At 36.9% G+C, this 21,250-nt stretch overlaps 1 protein-coding gene across 1 annotated transcript in view; it reads right to left on the bottom strand.

The window, feature by feature from the left end:
* PAN3 (poly(A) specific ribonuclease subunit PAN3) overlaps positions 1 to 21,250 on the bottom strand; it is an 82,592-nt gene that overhangs the window by 5,356 nt on the left and 55,986 nt on the right. The window contains 9 exon segments of the mRNA XM_067290787.1: positions 391 to 529; positions 1,260 to 1,324; positions 4,434 to 4,563; positions 5,458 to 5,597; positions 11,717 to 11,804; positions 12,237 to 12,402; positions 20,307 to 20,408; positions 20,541 to 20,657; positions 20,927 to 21,088. Coding sequence (XP_067146888.1) covers positions 391 to 529; positions 1,260 to 1,324; positions 4,434 to 4,563; positions 5,458 to 5,597; positions 11,717 to 11,804; positions 12,237 to 12,402; positions 20,307 to 20,408; positions 20,541 to 20,657; positions 20,927 to 21,088 — 1,109 coding nt within the window.

Raw genomic sequence — 21,250 nt, 5'->3', positions numbered from 1 at the left:
TGACAACTGTATCAGTAGAAATCTCCCCCAGTTAAAGGGTTTCTATGGATCCTTTATGCTGTGTTGAAAGACCAGAGTAGCATAAAGGGACCAGCATTGCTTATTCACAGTATTCAATGCGTTCCAAGATGAACAAGTTAATATTATATATCATGCTATATTACTGAATTCCAAGTTTTAATATTAATATACTACTAAGTTTATTTAAAATATCCATGAATGCTTGCATATTAGTTTAGTAAATACATTGTTTTCATTCAAAATAGGGGGAAAAATAACCATCAGTTAAATCAACAGAATTAACCTGCCAATGACAGCTTGCTTTGCAGTGGAACATTATTTTAAAGTTAACCAAAACAATTTTTAAAAGCTAACACAAGTACAGTGTACCTTGTTAAGACATGAGATAATGTGACTGAGGTCAATCCAAGGAGTACCCGCTTCTGTCACCTGATGGAAAAGGTGATCTCGAAAGAGCTTTAGTAAATACCTGTCTCCAGTTTCTGACCACGTTGGGTCTTTTTGAAACCTGGTGTAAAGCAAAGGCTCACATTAAACCTCAAAAAACAAAAGAAACAAAGAAAACTATAAAACCAACATAAATCATACACTGACTCCTCAATCTAACCTAAGCGATCTTACTGCTCTGCTAAGACATGTTATAATTTGCAACTAAATTACAGTCTCCCTCCTGCCACAAGATAAAAGATGACATATTCAAAGCACCCAAAGCTAATGTCTACCAAAGGCCTGCAGAAAAGTAAGGGAAGAAGGTAGGAGTCATCTTTACCAAGTTTACCAGATAAATGTTAGAAACCAGCATTACAAACACAGCTGTGTTTTAACCCAAGTCTATTGAACACAGTGGAAAACAGGCCATGAACACTAAGTTGTTATACAGTAGCTGACAAACAACAAGCTGATGAGTAAGTAGCTTAACAAGTATCTATGCCATTTGCTATAGTTATAGAAGGCTATACTGATTGCCTCAAAAACTAACTGTTTTCAGTTACAGGAGACCACTAAGAGAATCCATACTAAATAACAGAAGCAACTTTGGCATATCTACTTGCATCCTTCTCTTTTCCTTAATTTAGTATTTTGGTGAAAGTTGCTTATCTCATTGTCTCAAGGTGTCTTAAATACTCTTTTCAGGGGCACAGATGGGGAAAACTGTCGATCTTAAATTTATGTTAGAAGAAACCTTGCATTACAAAGTGAATCTTACATACTACACTATGAAAACAAGTATTTCTTACTCTGGCCTCTCATTGATTGTTCCCAATTTTGCTAGAAGCCTAAACAACCTTCCATTTTGCACCTCCTAGAAAACAAGAAATAGGTTATTAGTTGAAGTTTCTGAATGAAAGATAAAATTAAGACACTTATGAGGAAAAGCTATATAGCAGGAATGCCAGCGAAGCACAATGAATTACAATGATTTATCCCATGAAGCTGGTATACATTTTCAGAAAGAGATCAAACGCTTTATTCTGTGTATTAGTAGTCAAATACTGATCTTAGCACTTCATATCCAAATTACAATGTGGAGATTTAACAACCGAAGACATCTTGCTGCCTCAGCAGGAACTGGATCAGACAGTTCTATTTCTGTGTGGAAACATAAGTCTAGTCTCTTTTGCCATCCTATACTTACAGGTATGTTAAAATACAGTAAGGTTAGCAAGAATAATATGCTAATATATATATGGATATCAAAACCTGTAGATGTAAATAGTATAACAGCTTGCTTCATGTTCTCTCTTCTCTTGATTATCTGATCTACCAACTTTTATTGAAAAATGCTTTGCAAGCCATTATTAGTAAATACTGTTCAGCAACAATAATATCAGATTGCAGTTGGAATTCCAGTTGGTTCCAGGTATCAGTCTGAAACAAAACATGGTTTCCAAAAAAAGCTAAAAAAAAATTAACACTATGGTAAGGCAGGTTGTTTTTTTTTTTTTTTTTTTTTTAATCTTAGAGCAGTACAAATGCCGACTCCACCAATGACAGAGGCAAAGTAATTGGAACGACCTCATGCAAGAGGCAGAACACTAAAATCATGAATGCAATTGAAAATTTGATTTCGTACATTTTTCCTCATCACTTAGGATATGGTAAAAATTTATCTTTTATCCTAGCTTACATTGCAAGGCAGATTAATCTTTAATTTAAGTAAAAGCTGCTCAAAGCTGGAAGGAAAAATAAAATTCTCTCATGCTATTATTCATATTCTCCAATGGCCCAGCTATTCATGCTAAGCTGCACCTCACTCCATGCATGATCATATTGATTTCAAATGAATTCAGTCTGGAGTAGATTACTGTGCACAGCTGGGCAAATAAAGCAGGTCAAGGTGATAATACCTTCACCTCGGACAACCTATGGTGTTGCAAGATTCTTATTCCCAGTCAAAAAAAACCCCCAAAACAAAAATAAACAAACAAAAAATACCACACACCAGCAGAATAGCTTGTACTTTAATTGTAGCTACAGTTAGGGACTGACAGGAGGGACTTCTACCTTATCTAGCTAGCACAGGTCTGTCTATACAGCACGCAAACCTCCAAATAATTTTTGGTATGTGGCCAAATACACAAAAGCCAAAAACATATCTGTGAATGCTACTGCCTTGCAGATTCCCAGTCAATGGTGACAGAGAGCTGAGCAACAACACTGGCTCTACAGCTTCCAGGTGGTCCCTCTGCAGGCTTGGTAGCCAGTATGGCTGGGAACTCTCCTGTAGAGTGGGTTAGGGGACCTGAGAAACTGAGGCTTTGGATTCTTGAATGCTGCAACATACAGATGATGGGAATATTAAGGTGAGGAAGGAAAGGGACAAGGAGTGATAGGGTCATTGCTGTATCACATAAAGGGGGATATGGGAGTAACGAATATTCATGGCTTCAAGAGAACACCAAGTTACTAACTGCATACAAACCACTTCCAGCTTCAGAAGTTCCTAAGCTGTAAATGACTGGATGCTGGGAGAACATATGGGAAAAATATCACACATGCTAGCACTGTTCTAATGCTCTTCCCTCGGCATCTGCTTTAGGGCAATAATGAAGAAAGGATACCAGGCTAGATAGACTTAAGTGATGCTGCAGCTCTGATGTTACTAAGGATATGGTAGTACAAACAAGTTATAGTACAACAGATAATTAGCAACTACCATTTATCACTGCCAGGTAAACAGCTGCTGGGGCTATGCAACAACCTGTATTTGTAGTAGCTCTGCTCTGTTGATAGCAGATGCTATCAACACCTGACTGAAAATGCAGACTACTTAATGCTGATTAAAGGACAACCTCCATTTTGGTCATGTGAAAGGGTCCACCTGCACAAATTTGTGCAGGTGCATTGGGTGACCATGACATGAAGTGATCTTGAACATCTTCAGAGAAGGCATAGTGTTTTACTCCGCTAGAAAGAGTGAGCACCCCTCATCTGGGGAGATCTGCAGCCAAAGGAGACACTATCCTGCTCTTCTACAGCACTTTGCTTCTGATAGATTTTGATATCCTTTCACTAAGGAGGGAGAAATGGTTACTCAACAAGCCAATGCCACAGAAATGAAAAGAGCCAGTCCACCAGAATCCTGACCACCAGTCTATTAGCTCTTTGCAAAAGTTCCCAGTGTGGGTATTTAGGGGAAATAAGTCAAAGGAGTTGATTAAACTCTTAAAAACTAAATACTCTACCCTGTGTAAGCCTTCAGCAATATGAAATCCTGCCATGTATCTCAGCCTTGTTACAAAATCCTGTGATCAGTGGCTTCTGATGAGCAGACAAGGTAAAACTCAAACCCCTTCCTGTTGAATACATACATACTAACACAGCACAAAGTACATATTTCTTTTGTAGCTGGCACTCGATACCTTGACTGAATTTTATAGATTAACCAGACCCACAGAGCAAGACGGGCAGATTTCATGGCAAATGAGGATGACAACCTTTACCTCCATTATTTAGCATTCATTTGGAAAAGAAACAGTATGAGATAAGGAAAGGGATACTGGAACTCAAATCTATTGAAGAATTTAAAAGCAGTATTTGCTGCGGTATCAACCTCCAATACAAACTACATTCTAGTGTGCAATGAGGTACATAGCATTTTAACCATTCTGTGAAGAAGATCTTTTCCCCAGGACTGCTGTTTGGACATGAAGATGCCATTTCAGTTAAAGCCCAGGATAAGTATTCTTGGTCTAGTCACAGTCTAGAAGTAGCAGTTCTTGGAGTTTTTGGAATTTGGGTATCTTGAGCTCAGTTCTTAACTCTGCAGGCAGACTGCTTGGGTTGCTAAACAAACTGGGGGGGGGTTGGGAAAAAGAAATGGAGGGAGGTCCAAGAAAACCTCCACTTTAAGGTACAGCTGTAGCAATGCTGACTAGAGGTCTTCCTGTAGGAATTACTAAATGATTTACCTTTGCAAGGTCTTCTTCTATAACATCATTTCGCATTTGAGCAGCATCCAACTGAGTATAGAATCGCGCACCAATCATAGGCATGATATCATTTACACTGCGAAGCCTGTTTTGGTCAGTCAGCAAATACCTGCAAAAATATCCCCCCCAAAAGGTTACTTGAACATGCTGTAAATGCCACAGAGTTCATCCAATTATGATTTTAAAACTATCTGACCCTGATGCCTACTTAATATACAAATTGACAACTACTTTTTTTTTTTAAGAAAAGATTAACTAACAAAAAAAACTTCTGAGTTAACTTACTTGTATACTTCCAGTCAGTTATTTATATAAAGCATTCAAAAAGCTAGGAGTGTACTTTCACGGCACTGCTTAGTTCACCCCACTCAAAGAGCAAGAGCATACTCAAAAACAGAGAAGACATGAAGATTCAGATTGTGAAGCAATTGTTTTTCAAATGAGGAAGGGGGACAGGCATTTCTACCTTTCCCTTGTAAGCTGTAAGAGGGAAGGAGAAATACTGACTAGATTTTAAAACAACAGAAAATAATACACAAATTAAAACTAGCACCGAACCCTTTGGTCTAAAAAGTAGAGTGCCTATTTCTGACTACCTTCCAAAACTGTCAGATACAAGACTAGCATAATGCTATGGCAGATAAGAGGCAATAAAAGTCTAGTATGGAAGACAACTTGAAATGCTGATGGCACATATCTTGGTTTTCTGTTTAAGTTGAATATTAATAAATTCATATTTGGAGCTTTAACACACACTTAGGGCTTTTTTTTTTTTTTTTTACTAGTTAGGCCATAAAAATACACATTATACAAATTAACTTTAAATGACAATGTTTAACAATGCATTGACTATGCAGACAATTCAATGACAGTAATTACACCTCTAATCTTATTTGCATCTGAAAATATTCTTTTGATATTTTCACCTGTATTTTAAAAAATGTAATCATTTAAGAGATGCTTTTTATAAAACATAACAGCAAACGTGTAGTATCAAACTTACAAAATCAGATTCTTCAGATCAGAGGAATAGTTGATTGTCACCAATTCCATCGCTTTCTGCAAATTCTCTCTCTGAATTCCTGATAAAGAATTGCAAGCCAAAGCCAACACAACCTTCCCCAGGGAGATCAGATCTGCTTGCTAGCCGGGAAAACACAGAGATAAGATTCAGAATACAGGTAAATATTACCTTTGGTACTAGATGGTGTTTAAAAAAAGATACTTCAGAAACCCTTAGAAGAATCTGAGCAACTAAAGTAAGTGCTATTCAAAACATACAGAACAATACAACAATTAAAGTAATTAATATGTACAGAGGAGAATCTGCCCTGACAACAATTTCTAGGTATTATATTTAGTTTCAAATGATTAAAATGTACCTGTTTTTAGTTTAAGGACAGCCCCAGGGAGAACTCTCACACTGAGCAGAAGCTCTGAAAACAGGTTCTCCTAATCATTCGCACAGCTCACCCCTGAGGAATCAAGGAGTCGGCAGCAAATAGTGCAAGTTTTCTCAATATGACATGCAGAACAATGTGTCCAGAGTTATTTGTTACACCAGAAACAATTTATTAGAACTTTTTTTTTTTCTAGTGCAGCCAAGGGAAAGACTCAGAGCAAATTTCAAGCAAAATGACTCAGTTACTCACACTGTTTATTGTCAGAATACCTAACAAAGTGTGATCCCTTTAAATTTAACATTACTTCTATCAGAACTGTGAAATCAGTTCTTGCTATTGACTTCCAAAGGCTCTGAATTTAAGTGTTCCAAAAGCTGGAGAGTGACTTTTTACCTCAAAGGTTTTCATCTCTAGTGGCCAGGGTGAAAAGATATGAAATAAGAAAGGAATAGGCCTGTAGGGCTGAAATATGTAGCAGCATCGCATTTTCTGCAGAATTTTTTAGCATCACTAAACACTTTCCTTAGAAGTGGAGCTGATTCAGCCAATTTTAATTCTAATTTTTAAAACTCAAACAACCACCAGAAATTATTAAAGCTATGCCAAATTTTAAAGCCCACCTCTGAAAACAGGAGCCTAATTTAGTAGCAGACATTAACATTCATAGTTAAAGCTGCCTGATTTTTTCTACAGAAAGTCTTCCAGCTGCATACAACTTGGCCAAACCTTCAACATTCGCAGTTTTCCAAGCCGGATGTCTGCTTTAGCTGACTCTTAAGTTCAGTCTGAAGATGTCAATTTAGTATTTTCCTAACTTTTTTCTTAGAAAATGAGATATTTTTGGAAATAAAAAAAAAAAAAAAAAGAGTGGGTGGAATGCAACCATTTATCAAGAATGCCTGTCATCTCCATTCCATGTTCTGGAGAAAGGATACAACATTTAGCAGAGAGAACGAACACTCTGGTACCAGGAATGCACCTTTCACCATTTCTGTAAGAAAGGCCAAAAATTTGGCATCACTAACATTAAAAGTTCTGTTTAGAATTTGGCAGCTAAAATGTAGAAGACTGCACTCATGATGAATACGCTGCATCCCCCCAGAGCTGTTCCACCCACAGGAGCAGCTATGCTTGCTACCTCCTCTGGCTGCAGTGGCTGAACAGAGTGTTTCCTACAGCCACAGCTCCCAGATGTTGAGGCACTGAGTAAAGAAAATGTTTCCAGGTCTCTCGACAGCCCTGCTGTTTCCATATCAATGGCTGAAGTATGATTAAGCAGCAAAATTCAAGCATGAATAAGCAACATAATGATAGATGTTAAAAGGCAGGATACAGGACAGAAAGTAATGAAGACAGAAAACAGGATGCGGAAAATGGAGAAAAATAAGGACATAATGATGGAGGGGAAGGAGATGGAGAGAGGGACCAGCATTTGCTACACAAGAAATCCCAAGTATGAGTGTTTCTTTGTAGTCTGGCAAAGAGAAATGAAACAGGCCAACAACCCCCACTTATGCAGAAACCTATTTGCTTCTGCTACCAAGTATGGCCAGCTCAAGCAGTAGAGGACACTGCTGTAAAACCAAATAGAGGAATCTTGCTGATGGGACATCTGTAAGGAGACATCTGCAATATGGGATGCAATGGCTTTTTTGTTGATTTTCAGGGTTTTTTTCCCCCAAAAGACTTAGAAGACATGTATTTATTTTAATCTTGTTTTAATCTTTGATCTTTGTTTCTGCAGTCCCCAACTTCACATTGAACACGTTTTAACTTTTAATAATTGATACGAAAGTATCCTACATACATCCTCCGTCACTACACAACCCTGATTTATACACCCAAAGTGTACAGCTTGAGGCAATACTCCATGGAAAAGTAGTCTTTCTTTAAGCAGGTGCTTCATCCTATAGATTGCAATAGATTTTAAAAGTGTTAAAGATCTACAGTAATATCAGTCAGGCAGTTCCAATTCAGGCTTTTGCCAATTTCTGAGCGTTTGACTTGCAACCTTTTTTTTTTTTTTTTGCAAGGTATATTCAATAGAAAAACTAACAGAAATGATACAACACATCAGTGAAGCCTCAAACACATAATTCAAGTTACAGTCACTGTTTGACTTAATTTAATTACAATAATGGCTTGGATTCATTCCACCTAATTTCAGGAACTTAGCTGAAGTGATTCAGTAAGGAGTCTAATCAAATTAAGATTTCTGTATTCTAGAAGGCAGTTCAGATTTTAAGCTGAACTGCTCTCTGGAGGTGCCTCACTCTTCACTGACAGCTAAAACCCAGAAATGAAGCGTCATTGCAGTAACTGTCTTTGTCCAATGTTTAAGGTGTTACAGTTGCACAAAGATATGCGACATTCTTTTTGTGTCCAATAAGATAGAGCAATGGATATCAGGATTTATGGAGTCAGATTCCTATTTTAGGAGGGTTCCAGCTACCATCCACCATCCAAATCTATCCCTGCAGACAGAGTACAGAACTTCCTAGGAGCTGGAGTAGACTGTCTTTTTTGTAAGGAAGAAATCCACATATCACTGTTAAGCCTCAGCCTCCCCTTTGATAACCTGAACAGGTTCAGCTCTTCCTGCTTCTAGATAAAGTTTAAAGAAAGCATGCAAGAACTACTATTCCTCCTTCGAATGGGGACACAAGAAGGACACAGTATTCTTGCAGTAGCATTGCTAATACAAGGTATAGATCAACATCAGGTACAATCACTTCTCTGCTTATACCTTATATTGTGCTTTTCATATATTTATGGATCACATTAATTCCTTTTGCTGTAGACTTGCCACAGGACTTTTGCTATGGTAATCATTGACAGTGACCACTAAATAATACTAAGTTAATTCACAATTTCAAAGAAAAACTTTCCACCTTTTAAGTAAAGGCTGCTTTTTTGTTCAAAAGATATACCTTGAATTCAACTAATGACCATTTAATTAGCAATTCAATTCACAATAACTGTAGCCTGTAAAAATTTCTATCTCCTGAAAGCTTTGCTAGTAAAAATTTTATCATCTAAGCTGCTGATAGAAATATTGAATGGCATTAGACTAAAAATCAATCTGTTGGAGACACCTTCAGAAACAGCCCTCTTCATTAATGTCTCCCTGTTACCAAATGAATTTTAAATGTCAGTGAGCAATTTCAAAATTAACTGAACTAACCCTCCTCTCCCTTCTGTGTATGTGTGTGTGTATACACACACACGCTTTTTTATGCGCACACACATTTTATATATATGTGTGTGTATGTATATATATACACACATATATGATGTATATGATACATATATGATATTATCATATTAAAAGACCTGTGGTACAAAGCCAGAGGCCCTGGAGATATCTGAGTATTTTATACAGCTGGACTTATCAGCCAGACATAAGCTAGTCAAATCTTATTTTTGACTCAATCCAATTTCCGTAAAGCCTTTAAAACTGACATTATTTTTGATTAGCCTGTCTTGTGAGATCTCAGAATGAACTGTTTCACTGCTTTGCTTGGATCAATATCAAGTCACCCAGTCTACAATTCCATGGATTCACTTATTCTTTTTAAGAACTGGAACTGCACTTGGGAGTCCCTCCAAGTTCCTAGTGTTTTTGTTATGATTTTTTTAAAAATCAGCATTAACGCTTCAGATACGTCTTCAGCTAGTCTCTTTGAATTTGGAGGCTGTGTATGTGAAAGTTATTTTGGCTTACTGAATTAAAAATATTTACTTTGAGCAAATGCAGTCTTACATCCCTCATTAAATCAATAAAACTTCTATTCTCTCTTCATATGGAGAATATTCATCTTCATTTCATTCCAAACACAGAAATATTTATTAAGCTTTTCTGCATCACCACTTACAGTTTTACCATCTGTATTTAGTAACTGAGTGACATAACTTACGGATTTTTGAAGTTTTGTTTACAGGTTTAACCATCTTGTTTTTAATGCAAGTAGCCATTCATATTTCACTGACTTTTTTTTTGTAAGCTCTCCTTATTGTTGCCTTTATTTAACTCTTACATGATCATAATAAAGTAATGCGTTTAACATAGTTTCTGAAAAACAGATTGTAAAGAACAATTGCATTTCTTCTGCATTGCCCCTTCTTAAATCTCTGTTCTGGCCAAACTCTTTCCTATCTATATTAACAATGGGAAATAGCCAGAAAGTGACAAACGCTAACAAAAATACCTTCGTCCATTGAGGACAGCAACAAGGAAACGCATATTAGCTCGGCAGCAAACCAAGAGATAACCTACATTTTTAACAGTCACAGGAGTCCCAGAGGAATTCAGGAACTGGGTCATGGATCGAGAGGAAAAAGGACAAGCAGCAGCTGTTATTTTGTAATTTTATCTGGCTAGGGCAAATAGAGGTGGAGTATGATAAATGCCTCCTGAATTTCAAGGAACAACCACAGTCCAGAATCTCTGAAGGAAGAAAGTGGATTGTGAAAGCCTAGCCCTTCCAGAAGAGGTGGCGAAAAGAAATAATATGATGTTTTTAACTCCAGCCTACATTTTCTACACTGTACCCCTTTTCTGGTTACATTTCTTTTCTGGTTTAGCAGTGACACTTGAACAATTTGGATACTAACAAAGTATGAAACACGCAAACAGAATTCCTACACAAACCAAAACCAGGCAACCAATTTGCTTAGTAACACCAGGTGTTGGGCTGTTAGGGTGTTAAACGCTTTTGACAGATGGATCAAAAAAATCTCACTTTTTTTTTTCTTTTTTAAAGGAACAGAATCCCTCACATGTATCCCTATGATCTCTTAGCTATTCTCCACTAAATGATGACCAAAAAGCTCTCTGCACTGATATCTAGCTGGGGGAGGGGAGAACATCCTTTGATGTACTACTCAAAGTACGCTGAAAATTGCTTACTGTATCATTCAAAAAAAAAAAAAAGTTGCTGTGTTCCGGTATGAGGTCTTGAATAAGCTAGTTTCTGCCTGGCCAAAGTTCAAACATTTCATTTATTACTGGAAGACTCTGATGAGCAATTTTCTCAGTGAATAAGCTCAATTAATGAACTTAAATTAAACCCAATTCCCTACTGTGGTGTTTCACTCCCATTACTGACAGGGTATGTGATGACTGCTGAAGCAGTATACTTCACCCTGAGGGGAAGTTAGGGAAAGAGGCATTCCTATACACAGTGATATTCCAGATGACTGAGGAATAGTTTTTGTTAACTCTAAAGGGAGTCTTCTTAATTCACAAGTTACGCAGAGCCCACAGTTCAGAGAACACCAGGAGAGCAGAGAAAAACTAGAAAACCAAAAGATACACTAAGTGCTCTTAGGAGTGAAGAAGGCCTAAATGCATTTATTTAAAATATCTCTTAATCCTCTGTGAACAGGCATTTATTGCTCAGTTGTTTATGTTAAAAAAAACAAAGAAGGCATCAGAGTGAAAACTGCTACTGAACCATTATTTTTTGATTGATCTCAATTCTATTCGTTGCAGGTATGAACCCAATTTTGTGGTATTGTCACGTACCTATCGAGTCTGACATCTCTATCACTAAGATTTTTTTTCCCCCTTCCTTTAAGGAAAAAGTTTGTTATTCCCACCACTTCTCATTCAAGTTTGTTAACTCCTACTAATATAATCTGTTCTGTAAGTTTGTTGAACTTTCAGAAGCAAAATGAGCTTTAACAAACTCAAATAATGCATGGAGGAACAAAAACCAAACCAGGACAGAAAAACAGTTATTTACAAATATACCAGACTACAGTTTAATTAAAATATTTGTCTTTCAAAAGGAATCGCATTGGTTTTCAGTAGTCCCCACCCCAAGTCACCAGTCTAACAATGCTCTGTTGTCTTACCTGAAACTGAGCCATTAATGCCAGCGGATTATTTTGACTGTTATCAAATGTTAAAACATCAAAGATTCCAACACAATTAACTCGTAACCTTTAGGAACAAGAAGGAAAAAGGAAGAAGTGTAATTTTGTTGGTTACTTGATTCTTTCTCTAGTATTTCCAACATCAAATGCTTTATTACTACAAAAAAGTCATCTTAGTACCTAGCAAACTACCATGAAGGAAACTACCATTAATCTTACAAAGTGATATAATGCGACAGAGAGCCCTCAGTTTAGAAGTAAATTAACAACATTTCTAAATTGACAGTAGCAAATCTGAAAAGGACTTTGAAGATAACACACATGTCCTTCTGAACTGTGTTTAACAGAGCTTAAAAAAAGATTTTAAAGTTTTAGCATGCCAGTGAAATTCAAAGAACTTTCTAGGGAAACTTTGTCATTTCCCTAACAACGGTGCACAGACAACAGCTATCATGAACACAGATCACAGTGAAGGACCTAGAAATAAAGCTTTCGTTACCTTGTTTTGCCAGTTACTAGAATCTTTGTTGGATCCATAACTCGGCAGGCCAGTCCTGCTGTGTGAATGGTCCGTAATGCAGAGCTGAGCTGCACAATATATGCCCATATCAGAGACTCTGGAAGCAATCCCGCATGCTGCCGTGGCAAAGGTCCATCATGCTGACCTAGAAGCAAAACGTTATAAGCATCAACTAAAGGCTGCTATGTAAAATTAAAGTTAGTATGTTTTGAACTATACAATTAGCTGACATACTCATTTCATTCAATCCCCAAATCAATGGTCGTTGAAAAGACATACCTATTATGCTTTCGTGGGTGTTTTTGGAAAGACAATAATAAATTTTTAAATGCTGACAATTCTTTAGGCATTATTATTGTTTTTCACTCTCAGATTCAGAAAACCTATACTGGTTTTCAAATTTAGGCTGAATATTCATTGCAAAAAGGGTACGGGTTAAAAATTAGATAAAATGGGTGGTAGTGCACCAAAATATGCAAACACTCCAGAAGCAAAAACACAAGTATTCTAAAACAATGAGCATGTATCATAATAACCATAATGTATCTGCAACAGCTTCTGTGTTGCCTCCTTTACACTAGGAAGGCATACAAATTAAACATTCTATATCCTCTGATAAAACAAAGAAGAACAAGCAACAAGCTAATTTCAAACTGCATGGGAAATCAGAATGGAAGATTTTGTGGCTAAGTATCAATGAACAGAATGTCATGTATGTTCTGCTGTGATCCAGCTTACTGACAAGTCATCACCGTATGACCCGTGTTTCATGGCCTATGCAAATGCAATGCATCAAATCACTTCCAAATGGAATTACAGTCCTCTTTTCAAAAAAGTAAAACTAATTCTTTGTAAAGCAAGACCCAAATTCTACATTACAAACTATTCCTGAGTAACACTAAGTTGGAGATGAGAAAAGCAAGGTATAGATAACACAAGCATTATTTTTAATATGACTTCTTTAACGAGAAGAAGTTGCTACTATTTGTGTGGCACGAAGCTGAAGGAGAGAGGAGAGAGTACACCCAGAAGGTACTATATCTCAAATTTAAAACAAATGTTAAGACATTTCATAAGGTAGACTCAGTACTAATGTTGCTAATTTTGGGATCAGTAATATCATCTCTATTCAGTGCAATCATGTAAGCATCTAATTCAGTTGTGAACTGACTGCATTCCTCTCCAAACATTTGTTTCTTGTCCCGTCCCCCCACCCCCAAGCAGGAACACATTAACATTTTTGTGCACTTGCTAAAAAAATAAAATTTTTTATATATATTTATATTTGTGTGTACATTAAAAACTAAAACACACTACTGAAGCAATTTTGGTTAGAAACGTTACTGACTTTGGGATGATGAGCTGGGGATGTTCTCAGCTTTCATTTCTGACTTTTTTTTTTTTTTTTTAAACTTTATTTCATTTTGCTGGTTTAAGATGCTTTGGTTTAGATTCTAAAGGTCAAGACCCTGCCTCCTTTAAACAGCAATAACCTTGGCACGTCTACTGAAGGCTGAAGATAATGATATTCTCTGTTTTTTTTCTGGCCTCTTGATGAATCATAATGCAAATCATTTCCCACAAACCATCACACCAGTAATCTCATTTAACAAAATTTTTTTCCTTCATGATTCTTCCTTCTTTAGCATGACAAAAAATATGATTGTATAAAATGATTGAGGAGACACAGGCTACTTTATTAATCAAAGCTCCTTCTATAGCTATTATTTGCTACAGAATACACATTTTATTTGGTAAATAGCAGTATGTCTGATACGTTTAGCAGGAACACATACAGACACTATAAGACAGTTACATCTATACAAACTAAATTTCTATCTAGAACAGAAACATTGCTATAATTTCCAACGGGGGGGGGGGGGGGAAGAGAAAGACAAAACTTAGGGGTTATTTTTCTACATGCAATTTAACAAGAACAGCACTTGCCCTTTGATTTCCAGATAAAAGCAAGGAACGTTCAACATATGTGGAAAAGTTGAGAGAGACCACAGAATTCAACACAGCTTCTCCCCTCAATCAGAAAATCTCAACCAAGTAGCAACATATTACTACTGGAAAAACTTGCTTGAGGCTACAGCTGAATCAAGGTTGTTGCTTTCAGGCTGGCCAGCTGCACCCCTTCTTCCCTCCTATGCACTGAAGGCACAGTCTAAAACACTGGAAGAATTTGTTTTGCAGTGCCCTCCTACATATCTGTTAAAACAGGTAAGATCGAAGCCTGTCCTGTGAAGGGCTACGAGGCCTGCGACGGATAGGCAGAACCTTAGTGCACAGTCAAACAGACACTCTAGGCGAGCTTTGCAACCCGGCTCCTTGCACTTGAGCAGGGACGACCCGAGGAGACAGACCCAGATGCTCACTGTTCAGGTAAAGCCCATGTGAAAACTTGAAATAGTGCTGAACACAGTGGAAAGTTTCACAACATAAGAAAAGGTTACAGAAATGATCAGAATTGCTTTACTCCAAAAAGTGGTATTTTAAAGGTATAGTAGTATTTGATTTGAAAGAGGCTTCCTACCACAGGCTGACTCCACAGCCACGCACAGCAAAATTTCAGGCTATCCTCCTCCCACCTGTATTGCAGGGCAGACTCATCTCTCACTACTTGCATCTCTGAGATGTAGCACATCGTTACTAATGATGGAGAAGATTAAAAGTGTTTTCAGAACGGCAGTTCTTACATAGGCAAGCCATTATTTTCCTTGCCAAGTTAAAATAAGCTCAATGTCATCATTTTTTGATGTTTTCTGCCATGATGTTCTCAGCTGAGCAACATGTGTCCTTCTCCTCTCCCACTCCCCCCCCCCTTTTTTTTTAAAACTTCAGATGAAGTTCAAATTCTCAATACAAGCAAAGGCTGGGCATAGTTCAGGGATGGGAAGGAGCAGCTGGGACCACTGGCAGCAGGACCTGCTTCAAGGGCTCAGTGAGGAACATTATCTTGGAAGCATAGTAACAGACAGTCAGTACTCATTAGAGATTTCTGCGAAAAAAAAAAAAAAAAGCCGCCAAATGAAAGATTTAGCTGATCACTTAATTGAACCTATTAGGCCTGTAAAGCTTTTTACATTCAAAACCATGAATTTGTTCAGTGCTCAGTTACAGTACTGAAAGTAAGATAAATGCAGTAGCCTTTCTTTCCTCCACACTTCTCTAGGGAAACCTGGGCTTCATTCAGTTTTACCCTTCTCAGTTTTCAATATACAAGGTTTCTGTACTGCTAATGCAGCACTACTTTTCACAAAAAAATCCGAAGATATTGAAAACTTGGAATTTAGCTAGAAAAAGTTGTAGGTTTTGGCAAAGGTATTTTAGGATAACTGTTAGTTATATGTTTTTCCTCAAAAAGCTCAAAATGAGCAAAACAGTGTTTATGCTAAAGCACTACACTTCTGGATTTCAAAATTAGCTTCATGAACTCAATAAGAAATTGATATATTTTACTGTATTTGCTTTTAGAATATTTGTAGATACAGAAGAACAACATCGCATTGACTTTCAGTGTTCATATATTTTTTCTTCCCCCAAGACAGTCTAAAAACACAACTTAATTTTGAAATGAAGAGTTATTTTCTGAAAAAAAAGTTCAGCAATTGGGCAAAGACTGCAAAATCAGCAATGAGGTCCACTTTTGTGCAATAAACACAACCGCTAATGTGTCCAAAAGAAAACAAGGTCCAGTAAAACTTGCCTATCTTCCTTATAAAGTATTATTTGCTGTAAAGCAGAATCTGTGGTGCTGAAAATTACTATTAAGAGCATATACACTTAGGTTTATTTAATTACTCAGAACACTTTTAGTAAACAGACCAAAAAACATATCAAAGACATGCTTATCTCTTCCAACCAAGAAAACTCACCAGGACAAAGAGAAAACCTTACTGGAGCAGTGGATAAGCTCTTATTAACTTGCCAGGATTTTCTAGCTGATACTGTTTTAAAATACGTACAATTAAAATGGTGTTTACTATTTAATATAATTAGTTATTGATCTGTTTTGAATGCTATTTGTTACGGAAATGTTTCAAGTCTTTTGGGGATAACTTGCTAAATTAAAGAGAACTTCATTTCTGCAGAGATACATGCACTAACACAGGCTATAATAATCTGAAATTGAGAAATATCAGAAAATTGGAAAAAGCTAACAAAAGGTCCACAGCAATAGATTTAATGTTAAATTTAGATTCTCTTGATATAAATAAGAGTGTATGGACAAATGAGGAATGACAATCAAAGAAACAGGAATTACTGAAATAAATGTATTCTGTGTAATAATTAACTGACAAAAAATCCAAAACACTGCTTTTGAAACTTGTGAACATTCAGTAAAATATGACAAAACAACATCAGATTATCACACTGTACTGCCTGAAGAGGATACTTCTTTGCATAAAGAACAACACAAGGAATAAATTCTATAGAATTAGGAAGCAACCAGGACATTAGTTTACAGCTGTTCAGTATAAAAATCAGCACAAGCTGCTAATTCTTTTTTCCACACCAATCCCCTCCAATGAAGTTCTGCAACAGGGTCCGTAAATAACATGGCAAAAAAAAACCAAAAAAACAAAGAAAACCCCAAGACCGACCACATTGACATCAGAAAGTGACATGCAAGACAGCTATGTAAACCACAATCCTCTTCTTTTAACTGTCAAAGTCTAGTGATGCCAACTGGAGTGTTCAACATAAATAAGGTTGCATACCTGAAATCAAATTCTCTGAGTTCACTGATCAGGTTCACAGTGTTGTGCCTCCTAAAACCTTTAAAAGCAATTGCACTAATCTGAGCCTCATGCTGCAGAGTACCCAACTTCCATCCATTCCCCTGCTTCTCTTGGAAGTCTCCTCTAGGCAGGCAGACGGCCAAGAAACTCTGTGAGGGGATGGAGAAAGGATCCGTGAAGGCAGGCAATCCCGAGAAATCAAGTTATAGGTATGCAATCTTATTTTCCTCTTTTAAATTGCTCCTTCTACTGAGGCCCAGACTAGAAAGCAGCAGTTAACAAAAAAAGGAAGGCCAGAGCAACAGTTTGCAGAAAGATTTGGCAAAACTGGTGAATTTCAGGTGACTGTTTTCTAATTTATCTAATAAAAAGACTGAAGGAGAAGGTTAGGAGCAGTGCCACAGGCAGGGGAGAGTTTTCCTAAATATCACTTTCAGTTCTGTCACAACACTTCATTTAATTAAATAATACTTTGTTTTAGCTGAAGAAAAATAGATGTCCTATTTTCAGTTTCAAAGACTATGCCTATCTACAGAAAAAAGTCTTACTAGGTCAAATAAAAGGTCGAGATAGTCCACTAGCCTGTGTCAATGCATAGGTACAAAAGTCAGAACAGCAGCCTGCAATAAGTACCTAAAAGTATGAGCACATAACAAATAAAATTTTCTTCCAGCCGCCAGTGATTTGCAGCCCAGAAAGTCCCTAAGCTAGATAGTGTCTTTGCAAATAACAGTCCTCAAGGTATTTCTCTTCCATGAGTGTGTTCACTTTCCCCTTGAACCAAAGTAAACCTTAAGAATCCCTAACACATTGTGACAAAGTTTCATGGCTTAATTTTCTCTCACTAGTTTTGAACCTGCTACCTGGCTAGGACATCTACTACCTGACAGCAAACAATTCTTGCTTATTCATCTTCTCTTTTTCCATGATGATTTTTCTGACACCTATCATATTCCAGTCATTTTTTACCCCACCATATACCCTCCGTCATCTTTAAGAGCATGAGGAATCCTATTCCACTTCATTCCACATCATTTTATACTTAAAGTTAGGATTATGTTTTCCCTCAGTTGCATTGCTTTACATTTAAAACACTGAATTTCTCCTGCTATTTTATCTTCAAAAGACCCAGTCTTGTAAGATCGTTCTGCAATTCATCACAACTAGCCTTTGTTTTTAACCAATCCAAATAACTTGGTATTATCAGCAAACTTTGACAGACCATTATTTATCTTCAATGCAGATAAGTGAATGGGCTAAGTAGTATAACTTCCAGCACATATCCCTGTGGTACTCCACCAATGACCTCTCCTCACTGTGATAATCAACTCTTTACTCTTACCCTCCATTTCTTATCTTCTAACCAGTCATTAACCTAACTGAGGGCTTTCTCTTTTATCCCACAGCTGCTTGGTTTCTTTTAGAGTCTCTGATGACGGACTTTGAAAATCCAAGACTGCATCTGCTGGATCTTCCTTCAAAAAGCTTCAATAGATTAATAGGCATTATTTCTTTTTATAGAAGCCAAACTTATTTTTCACCAGTATGACAAACGAATATGTGTCGCCAAGAATTTTATTACAGCTTCTATTAATTTATCTAGAACAGACGCTAGTCTGCTGTATGCAATACTCTGTAGAGGTGTAATAAAATATAATAAGGACTGATTTACATGGAAATTGAAAATCACAGGTGGAAGACGCTCAGAAGTCAAGTCCTGCAAGTAACAGTGATTAACCTAGCGGTAGGAGTTCCATGTGTATCCTACCAAATAAGTTTCATGTCAAGTTCACTGAACCTGTCATTACATTCTGTGACTTGCCATGGGATACGACAAATCAAGCTAGGGTTTCCTTTGTCCAGCACACCACCTTCAAAAACAATGGAGGAACTCAAGTTCCAACCTTATTAATACTGGTCAGCTCAGTGCAGACCCAGAGGAAACTACTCAGTATACAAGGAATCTGCAAGCCTTTGAACGTATTCACACACTAACATTATGTTCTGATCCAACAGACAGCTAAACAGTTTTCATGTCAACATTTAAAATGGATTAAATTCACAACTAAAGCCTCCAGTTTCAGAAAGCAGAAGAAAGAAGAAATCTTAGCTTCTGGATCTCTTTATATTCTGATACCCTAAAGACATTTAGGCAACATCTACGCTAATAAAATAAACAAGGCCAGCTCACAGGCTTCAGTGTCCCCTGCTCATGCCTACTACTGGATCTAACTTGAGATTTGTCCTGCATTGAGCAGGAGTTCAGGCCAAGTGACCTCGAAAGGTAGTGTCCTACCTAAATCATTCTCTGATTCCATTCACCTATTAGTGTACTTAGTGCGGTATTGGCCTGTGCTAATAGTTTTGGACTACTAGCTTTCAGACAACATCTGAGCATGGTTTGTGGAACTGTATGGGTCAAGAACTAGTTCTGACAGGCAATATTACAGCTGATAACATATTGTTTTGGAGAAGAGAGTTTAGATGTATGGATACGAGTTCTGCTGGGCTACTTGCATGCATAGCCACAGAACATGCTGTGACTGATCTTATTTATGAATGCAGATGTAGCCTTAGTGATTCCTTTGAAGTCAGAGTATGAATCAAAACAAACAAACAAACAAAAAACCTTATGATGTGAAGTTTGTGTCTGAAAAGAATATACGTAATAAAAAATTTTTTTTAATCCACTTCTTGTTTTCTTTAGTGGTACTTAACTTTCTTAAAACGTTATATAAAACACTGTCTAATTAGTCCTCATAATACTTTATGAACAAGGGAAAAAAAGTTTTATGTGTGGACAACACCTAACCAACAAGCATCATAGTGACAAAGCATATGTCACATGGGATTTTGAAAGTATCTCCAAATAAGTGTCAGTGTCACCCTGTGACAAACTTGCAATTACAACCACAGAGATTTCAACTCCTAGTCCCATGTTCAAACTTGAAGATTATCCTGCCAGCAACAAATTGTAATTCCCTTACAAACTGACTTTAATTTTGCAAATTAGTCATAAGGCAAATGTGAAAAGTAACCTGTTCATCATTAGACTTTTATCTTAACTGTTAGCTTTAGCTAACCTTTTTGCTTATTTCAAAAAATATATCCAGAAATTTTACAAATAGGAAATGAAGAAGCTGTTCTCTGATACCAGTCAACTTATGATATGACAGAACTGATTAGGTTTAAAAAAAATAAAAAGAAAATTATGAACAACAATTTCTGACCAGCTGTGTATATACTGTTTAAGTATTGGAAATAGCTTATAAAAGTGAAAAAGATAATGCATTTTCCTTACCCCATTTTCGTTTTGTGAAATAAGCATCAGCACTAGGGTCATTGAAGTGTCTGCTCATCATAGTCTCTCCTCCAGCATGAAAATCATACGCAAACACAAGAGCTTAGAAATAGAAACATGTGACAATTACTAACTCAAACATATTCAGAAAAAGTGTCTCAACACAGTGGGAACAAACCCTCTCCCTCCCCCCCTCCCCAACCCCCCCCCCACACACACACCCCCCACACTTACAATGTTCTCCAAATGCTTTAGTGGTAAATACTTCACGCAAGGTTACTATATTTGAGTGCTGAATTTTTTTCCACATGTCAACCAATACCATGCACTTTGTGTTAACAAGACGAAAACCTGACAAAACAACAGAATCTGCATTTTAAGATGCAAGCTGGGAAGAGGGAGGGATTTTTTACTTTAACATTTCCTCTGAAACTACTGAAAAGCCCATATTTAAATAAGAATAGAGTGCTAATTTAGGAATCTCTTGCTCTCTTAGCCCCAGAAAATCAGTTCAGCAAAGCTATTTCAAGATTTACACACAGAATATTAAAATATATATTTAAGCTTAAATAAAAGTTGCACTTCCATTTAAAAAAAAACAACAATTCAATTTTTCTCACCATGTATCCTCCGAAGGCAATATGGCAGGTCATCTTTACTATTTACAGCTTTATAGCATGATGTAATGTACCCAAAGTTGCTTGTTTTCTGTATCCGATTGGGTGGTGGCAGTGGTTCTAAGGGAAAGAGACTGTGGTAGCTGTCCACTTCCGCAGGAACTGCTAAATTAGTTTATATAAGAAATGTATTAGATATCAATCAACTTGGAGAAAATTCTTGTGGTAGCAGAGAAGATTAAATCTACTAAGTCATTAATATGTCAATTCTTTGCACTGTCTTTTAGATGCATGCAAAGTTAAAATTCAGTATTTTTGCTTTAATAA

This window comes from Apteryx mantelli, chromosome 1 (genome assembly GCF_036417845.1).
Source record: "Apteryx mantelli isolate bAptMan1 chromosome 1, bAptMan1.hap1, whole genome shotgun sequence".
Lineage (NCBI taxonomy): Eukaryota > Metazoa > Chordata > Aves > Apterygiformes > Apterygidae > Apteryx > Apteryx mantelli.
The sequence above is the reverse complement of the archived record's forward strand: the minus strand, read 5'-3'. Positions and strand labels throughout refer to the sequence as shown.